We start from the raw sequence: 8,942 nt of genomic DNA, 5'->3' as shown, positions 1-8,942 counted from the left end.
GCTGCCGGAGGGAGCAGAAGCTGCGTTCCAAGTCCCCCTTGCTCAGCTCCTCCTGCAGTTGCAGCTCCGTCCACTGCAAGCCAGCTCCCCGCCATGCCCGCTCCACTTCACTGGGCACAATGGGTGACTTTTCCCAGCATGTATCACATCGAGCAGAAAGTATAACCCCTGTCCTGTCGCATTAGCAACACAATTAGTGGCCATATTAGATGCTGCATCAGCAGTTTCCCCTCAACCTTTTCATGTGGTTTGATCTCGAATCAACAGAGCCTATAATTAGAAGGATTACACTTACTTGTTATTTTTTAAACTTTAAGTTCCCTGTTGTGACCTCGGAGAATATCCTTAATTATGCTTTGGGGCTTGCCAAGCCTATGATGTATCGAATAAGAATATTTACCACCATCACCACTCCTCCGGTTTTGCTTCAGAGCAAGTTTTTATCAGCTATTCCATGGGCTCGGGCATTTGAGATCAACGAACTTCTAATCCCCTTTAGAGGTTTCTCTAGTTACCGCTCCTCCAGTCACACTTCCAGAAGTTGAATATTTACACTTTTTTATTTTAAAATGTACATGTACTCTATATAATATTTTCAGGTCCACCAATAAATGAAATTATCAATCATCCCGATACGAAAATGAACCAAACTTGTTGACCCAGCTGGGGAAGCGAAGCCAGCCGGTGCCCTCGCGGGGTGTGCGGCCCGAGGCCGGGTACCCGGTGGGTTATGACCGATGGGCGCCCGCACGGGGCACGGCCTGGCGGGAGAGCGGCCGACTGGGTCTGCTGCGGCTTCGCGTGGAGACTGCCCAGCAAAAGCCCTTGTGAACGATCCCTGCTGCTCTTGCACGTGGTTGTGAACGATCTCTGCTGCTCTTGCACGTGGTGCCTGGGCGAGGCCACCTTCTCCCGGGGCACCAGGGCTCAGCACGGCCACGGGCAGCAGCCGGGCAGGGGACGAGCGGGCAGGGATGCTGGTCCCCGGGAGCTCCTCTGCCCGGGCAGTGCTGAGGGGCATCGGGAGAGACCCCCCCAATGTGGTCAGACACAGCAAGCCACTTCTCCTGGCAAGGAGTCACCGTCCTGCGGCCAGTAAGTCATTCAAGGTTCAGTTGTCACCTCCCGCTGCTGGAAGAGCTACAGGGGAGAGTTGGGGTCAGGGCAGGGGGTCGGTGACCAGAGGGACGCTGGATGGAGCCAGCCTGGGCTTTGGGGAGCGCGCACCCGCAGCATGGGAGATGGTCTGATGGGCCAGCGCATCTCTGCCCGTGGGATCAGCAGGGTCAGAGGCACCAGGGCAGCCCGGCAGCCCCAGTGGCCCCCTCCTGGGCTGGTCTTAGCGCGTGGCTCCCTCGGGGCTGGGTCTAAGGGGGGGACAGGGCGAGCGGGGGGAGCCCGAGGACCAGCATCGAGCTGCTCCCTGGTTCCAGGGGACGGGGCACAGGTACTGGCAGAAATAGGCAGCTCCAGAATGAGGGGCAGCTGGATCTGAAGGAGGCAGCAGTGACTAAATCTTGGATTTATGGACCTGAAACAGTTGGGATCCCTACGGCAGCACCGCAGAACCTGAGCCGAGGAGTCCTGGGTGCCCTCCAAGGCCAGTCCCCGGGCGGGAGCTTGGCAAGAGCAGCAGCACTAGGAAGGTCTCAGCGCTACGGGATAACTAGCAACCGCACAGCCAAGGAGTCTTTTTTCTGTAAAATCCCAGTTCTTGTGCCTTATGTAGCAAAACTGCCCGCGTGCCCGCAGCACAACACAAACTCACGCTGAAGTGGGGGAACGGCTAAGGATAAACCAGCACATTGTGGACTGTCCCAGAGGCAAGCACAAAGTCAAGAGTGCTCGAGCTGGGAAATCTTAAATGACAAAACTGTGAAAATGGCATTTAATGGCATCTTTTCCAAACCAGTCTGAAATTCCATCATTTTATGGGGATAGTGTGAACAAAACAAAAATCACAAATTTCAATCTCCTGCTGGGTTTCATCCGAATTTCCTGGAAGATGAAGATAGAGCCCAAGAAAGCATTGCAAACCAACATGGCACGTGAGAGAGGGGCTGCCCGTCTCCCTGCAGCTCAGCACCACACGCACCCAACCCCCCCCCGACAGGGCAGGAGAGCACCGCGTCCCCTCGGGGCACGCTCCACGCAACGGCCGATGTCGTGGGAGGGGTACACGGGGGGGGTGCCCAGGAGAGACGCGGAAACCCTGCAAGGAAACGGGCTCCGGTTTTGTACCGCTTGGTTCACAGATGCTTTTGATGTAAATAATTTTGTAAATGCAATAGGACAAGTCGGATTTTGGGAGGAATGGGAGGATGTCTGAGGTACTCTGCCATGAAGTGTATTGGAGACCGTGAGCTGGTGCTGTAGCCATAAAGCACTTATTTTATCTTAATACCTGATGTATCTCCTTAAAGCATCTTTTCATAGTTGTTACACGAATTAATGTAGTTACCATAAATCCTGTTCTTGTATTGCCTCTGACCCCAATCTACAGCCACCTAGTTCGGAAAGTACCAAAGTGAAATTTATGTAAGCCTTTGTTTTAATTGCAAGCAATTCAAAGAAATCGTTCCCTGCTGGGAAATTGGCATTTTATGTTGCTATTAAATGAAATTTTATTACAGCACGAATCTCACACTGCTATTCAATGGGGGTAAAGGCGTGAGCTATGTTAAGGAAAAAAAATTCAGCAGTTTTATTTACTGATGGTTTGGAGATATGTTGCTTTTTAAAAACTCAAATGGTCACGTGGCAGGAAAGGAATTTTATGGCAGCATTTTTTGTTCCGGGGCTGTGAGACTTTCTGAACACCAAGCGCGGGGTCTTTACCACCCACCCACAGCCGAACACAGGTATTTTTCAGCATTGCTAATTTAGGAAACGCTTTTTTGCAAGTTTGGTTAAATTCTACTTTTGGAAAGTTACAACCTTGTTAAGCAGGGTCATACCTAAGGGCAGTTTAACCCCTTAGACTGAATTCCCACAGCCCGGCACCCCTTCCCGGGATCAGCGCCCCAACCCTGTCCCCCGCTTTCTGGCCCCTCTGCCCCTCGCTGCTTCGAGCGGCTGTGGGGGGCTCTGCTTGCCCGCACAGCCCCGCTCCCCCCGGGCCCCGTGCAGATGCCTTTGCATCACGCATTCACACAAAAACCCCCCAAAACCCAAAAAAGCCCAGCGCTAACATACCATTCCAGTATCCCATCTCCAAAGGGAGGGTTTAAGGCAACCGAGGGAGAGCCCAGCACGGGCGGACAGCCCCGAGACCGCCCGGGCAACCACAGCCCCTCGGGGAGGGATCTAAAACCGCACCGTGATTCCAGTCGGGAACGGGAACCGGGCGCCTTCCCCGCGGGCAGGAGAGCTGCTGCCGATCCCGCGGTGCTGCCGTCCTTTTACTACTGCAGTGCAAGCCTAGGCCACTCCACGAGTTAAAATGATGCCTAAATAGGTGTGAAGGCAGACAGGCACGGCAAACGTGAAGATTTACAATGTGAACACTCAATGCTTTGTATTATATTTTATTTTCCTTCTATCGCTAACTTTTTGGCATCTGGTACCTGCCTTGGTAAGGAGCTCTTATCAACATTCTGACAAGTATCAAATGGTTAACAAACATTGCAATAAGAAAATGAATTTTAAATCAATTGATTTTTTTTCCTAAATAAACTAAGAAAAACAGCACAAAGTGTAATTGTCCTGACAGCTTTACACCCATCTATTTGATGTGTGCACAAGTCAATTTGCTCAGATGCACAGATCTGCTTTTGATTTGATTAGAAAACTGGTACAAATTCCCCTCCGGAAAATGGATGTTATGAATGCAATGGCAAATCTGGCAAGGTTCGGGAAATGCAAGTAATGATTTTCAATTACATTGTTAATCTGAACTTCATTATCAGAAATTCTCCCACTCTAGAACTTAACCTACAGCAGCAATTAGCTTTAGTAGAAATCATTTTTGCATATGAGGTGAATAATGAAAACAACATAAATGAACTGACTCAGTTGTCAGAACCAATCCTTTCCAGGCACGCAGCAAAAACTCTACAAAAGCATTTTGGAGCCATTTAATGAAAAAAGCAGAATTTTATTATATGGTTTCTGTCCATTATTCGGCATTGCTGTAAATGGCTCACATTTACTGCAACTTCTGTACAGATGTGTGGCTTTGTATTACCAGAACAGCAAATTTAAATGAAAAAATAAATGTTCAACAATTCCACACAAGCTTTTACAGTCCAACATTTCACTGAGTAGGTGAAAACTACAGACTTGTTACTACAGAATTATTCAGCATGAATAAAAAACTACAACTTTTATTTTTAAACAGGAGTCACTGGTTTAATTTTTTTATGCTGTTTAAAATTACTGTGATAAAAATAATGATTTTTTAATAATGCCATACACCGGTATGATATAGGATTTGTCCCCAGTATATACTTTTGTTTAATATACAAAATAGAATAATGACACATCGCTGACGCTATGCTGTTACGCAAGTTAGTTTGGAGGTGGGGGATATTTTCATACACACAGCCTTTCATCAGAAAACGAGTGCCTCTTGCTGTTTTAAAGAGGCCCTAATCCTTTGCTGAAAATTCGGTTCCTATGTAACATGGATGGCTCAGCAACACCTGGTTGCAGATTGGACTAAGGATAGAGCTTGACTGGTATGCAATACATACAATCTTCTAACAACCTCACTCTAAGGTATGACCCTGAAGTCCTCACTCGCTGAAGTTCGACTACGGGAAACAGGATTTAGCTGACGTTCATCCAGGCACTTCCTCCTGTTTTCTACCTTTTTCTGTGATCGGGCGAGGTCACTTTTCGGCTTCAATTGGCACCTATTCCCAGCCCCCTTCCTCCCTTTCCCCTCCCTTCCAGTTGCAAAGCTCCTAACGACACCTCCCTTTCTGGCGCTGCCGCTTGGGGCGATACCCAGGCTGTGCGAGACCGACAGCAGCGCCTCTCCATCCCCGCTCCCTGGCTTCTCCTATGTAAGGCCATTCCTAGCGTTTGTCGTGTGCAAGTTCCACCACGCAGCACGTGTGTGTCCCGAGCTGCCGGCGGCGGCCGTCCCTCGGTCGGATGCATGCACTTTGTGATAAGGCACTGAAGAGACAAAGTCAGAATTCTCCCTGCTTTATCCAGAGTGCAGATACTACCCACTGCTACAAGGACTACGGATACACAGAACATGGACTTCTCACTGCTTGCTAAAGCACTACGTATTTTTAATCGTGAAGTTGAAAACTTAACAGCACATACAGGACGATTGCTTTCTTCTAACATCACAGTTTCCTTTTTTTTTTTGTCCTTAAATCCATAAACTAAAAATGAATATACAGGCCTATAGACAAAAGGGGGTAGAGAGCCTCTCTTCTCCTATGTTATCAGTTCTCTCAAGGTGAAAATTTGTTCGTGTTCACTGAGTTACTTTTCTGCTGGCAAAAAAAAGAAAGTTTTGTATCTTTGTGTGTACAAATGCACAAACGTTTGCACACGTGCACGCACACCCACGCTGACACACTCACTCTTTCACACAAGCTCAAATTGAGGTATCTGGGGATGCAATTTTTAAAAACATTCTCTAAAATAAGAACAGTTTTCCTTTTAACTGAAGAGCCCACCTGAAACCAAACAGTTTGAAACTCCTATCTGTATCTCAAACGGGTCGCGTGAGTATTTTCATTGAGTTGGGTTGAAAGTTATAATTAAAATACTGAACTTTACCTTAACTGCTACAAAATGTACATATTCTTTACAGATCATTCAAAGAGAAGAGAATGATTACTTCTTTTTTATTAAAGATGATGTTTTACTCCAAAGTACTGAATATAGTATCTTTTTTTAATAGCTATAACATTCAAAAAGAGATTTAAGAAAGGATGAAAATTTAGTTTCCTATTTCACTCGGAAACAAACTTTTGCTGAACAATAGAAATGTACTAGTGTGTTGTGAACAACCTAAGCTCTATATTTACATATTGCTGGTACCTGTATGTGTATTATTGCCAAATTTTTCAAGCCGTTTTTGCTGTGGTATGTGAGGCTGTATATGAAATTAACCCCGTATGTTCAGAGGTGTGTGTATGTATGCCTGCGCACACACGCATCTTCCCGTCTTACATTTTTTGCAGTGGAGGTCTGATTTAGCAATGAGTCGTGAATGGTAACCAACCATACAGATAGGAGTATTCCATCCAAGCTCCCACTTGAATTTTTACACAGTGATTTGATAAACACAAAATCAACCCTAAAAACATCCACTGAACACAGGTTTTCCTTTCTAAACAGAGTACTTCTTTGGATACTAAACACCGATGCCTTCAGTACTACCTCCAGACAAACCACAACTTGTACGGGTTACCATTCAGCATGTTTGTGACCCCTACAAAAAATATAATTACATGTATCATGATAAAGCAATCTGTCATCTAAAAATCATCCTTATTATACACTATACAAGCTATTTTACAGTCATTTAATAAATTGCTTTTAAAGCTGCAGTAGCCCTTCCCTTCTTTTCTCAGTTCAGCGAATATACCGATTATACATATTTGAAACTATAACTAAATATAAAAATATATTAGGTTTTGTATTTTATCAGATGATCGTTCTCATTTCTATTACACAAATAATCTGGCCACTTTGAGTAAAAATCAAATTTTAGAGTGGCTTAGTAAATATTTAAATTTTGAGATACAGAAAATTGTTAAGGTGCATGTAGAAAAGGCTACTACAGCTTCTAAACGTTTTAAAATATAGTTATCAATGGCAACAGGGAGAAATTCACAAGACCTATGGTAATTTTATGGCACGCTAGTAATCCGATACGAAGGGATGCAGCCTTACAAAGACAGAAAGTTTGACGTACGACCACAAAATCAGTAGCGGAGCTTTCCTGCTCTCCAGGAAAGAGGATGAACCGGTCAGTGACAGGTGGAGATGTGAAAATGGGTCTCTAACCACACGAGCTCGGAGCCTGTATATCAGAGTCACAGTCAGCCAGCGCAGCTGCTCTGCCTTACTGCCTGCATGACGGTAAACGCCTCGCCGAAGAAAAGATTTCTAGAATCGGTACAAGAAAACAGAACGCTGGGCATAATTACAAGTCTGCCTCTTAAGTCAATGGTATTTTTCCATATATACTTGTATGATGATTTAAGTGTATAGAAAATGTGAGTTTCTCCACACAGAAGTAAACTTTTCTTAAGCTATGCATATTTTCCTGAAAATTTCCTGATGGGCAGTCAGGACTGATCTTCTTGGCATCAATGCAGCCCATGACTCTTATAGTTATGGCTGTTGCATTATATGCAAAAATCAGGCTTTTTTTTTCAATATATAAAATAACCAGCTCATTTACATCCAGTTAGGACTGGGTTAATTTTCTATGAATCTGCATATCCAACACTTTTGCACATATACCAAAAGTATTTGTTTAATTCGTATCTATTTAAATTCGATTTGAGAGTGTTCTCCCACCCACCCTGGCCCTTAAAAAATGCCAAATTTTTATGGTCACTTTGACAGTTGAAAGCTACTAGGTTAGAAAAGCCCAACCCATTTTCACATGAATATACTCAAGGATTAATGTCTAGAGGTCATTTAGGAAAGCTACGAGCTGCCCCACCTTAAAAAACCAGCTGTACAATAGGCATCTTGAAGTATTACAAAAAAATTATGTAAGAAAAAATGAACAAGCCTAGTTCACGGTATATAAAGTTAAAGGAAATTGCTAAAACCAGACAGTAATAGCTATAAAAGGCACAACTTCCCTTTTCTGATATACACTTGTAAACTTTCTTCAGGTTACATGCATAAACCAAAATGCTACCTTAACTTTAAAAAAAAAAAAAAATCCAAAACACTTTACTAAAAAAAAAAAAGCCTAGAAAATTGTCTTCAGCCAACTGCAGAAATTAATTAGCAGAATGTTCGTAACACAGCCTCAGATCTTGTCACCGGTGGTTTTGATGCATCCATGGATGTTGCACGAGGGGAGATACATAATTTCTGACAAATAAGATTTATTTTCCTTTCCTTTCTCCCCAATTTTTTACCAAATGTGAGAAATCCGCTGCTTCTATAGCCTAAATCTTGGCCCTCTGTAAACCACATGTAGTGCATAATTACAAAAGAAACACCGCTGCAAGGACAAAATTAACAAGTCTGGTAGGTTTTTTCTTTACAAAAAAAAAAGCTATCATTTGACGTTTTCTTAAGGCAACCCTTTTGTATTAAGGCAGTCACTTTTGATGAAATAAGAGCTTCTTGATATTTCCATTTGAATATTTTGGTATCTGATTGCTGATGATTTCTGCCAACATTTCTGGGAACTCAATACTCATGGATTTATCCAAAAATGTCTGGAAGCAAAAGCTCAGAAGATTTTCAACCACCTACAAGCGATAAAGCAAAGAATTACTTTCACACGAATACATACAGAAGAACTACTAACCTATATCCTTCCTTCTTCATAACTTCCTGCAGCGCAGGCCAGCGTGGTGTCTGGTTTGCCAGCTACCCTAAGTACGCCTCACACCCTGCTCAGATAATACTTGCAACGCAGGGCAGACACGCACAGTTATCCTCATTTTAATTAGTAAGTCTTGTAAATGACATTCTAATATAAAACAAGTGAACAGATCATGCAAGGTCTTTACAAATACTGAAGAGAGTTTGTATCAATTCCCATTCTAGCATATAAATAACATACATATGAATAAGCTTAGTAAGATCTTTCCAGGTGCTTCGTACACCAACAAGAAAAAAATAATTTTGAGGTCTCAAAGTTTCCCTTGCCTTATCCAGCTTAAACGCTACTTGGACTACTTTGTACTATATGCACAATTTAGAGTACATACCACAAAAGGAGACAGCTTGAATTCTCAAATTCCTTGCAAAATTAGATCGCTACTAATACT

The 8,942-nt window shown here is 43.7% G+C and overlaps 1 protein-coding gene across 3 annotated transcripts in view; it reads right to left on the bottom strand.

Moving 5' to 3' along the window:
• Positions 1–4,075: 4,075 nt before the first annotated feature.
• Positions 4,076–8,942, bottom strand: part of NR3C1 (nuclear receptor subfamily 3 group C member 1) — a 73,554-nt gene continuing 68,687 nt past the window's right edge. For all 3 annotated transcript variants that reach the window (XM_075164472.1, XM_075164474.1, XM_075164473.1), the window contains exon 9: positions 4,076–8,417. In XM_075164472.1, coding sequence (XP_075020573.1) covers positions 8,265–8,417 — 153 coding nt within the window. In that variant the 3' untranslated portion in view covers positions 4,076–8,264. The remainder of the gene's footprint in view (positions 8,418–8,942) is intronic.

Source organism: Calonectris borealis, chromosome 15 (genome assembly GCF_964195595.1).
Source record: "Calonectris borealis chromosome 15, bCalBor7.hap1.2, whole genome shotgun sequence".
In the NCBI taxonomy this organism is placed as follows: Eukaryota; Metazoa; Chordata; class Aves; order Procellariiformes; family Procellariidae; genus Calonectris; species Calonectris borealis.
The sequence above is the reverse complement of the archived record's forward strand: the minus strand, read 5'-3'. Positions and strand labels throughout refer to the sequence as shown.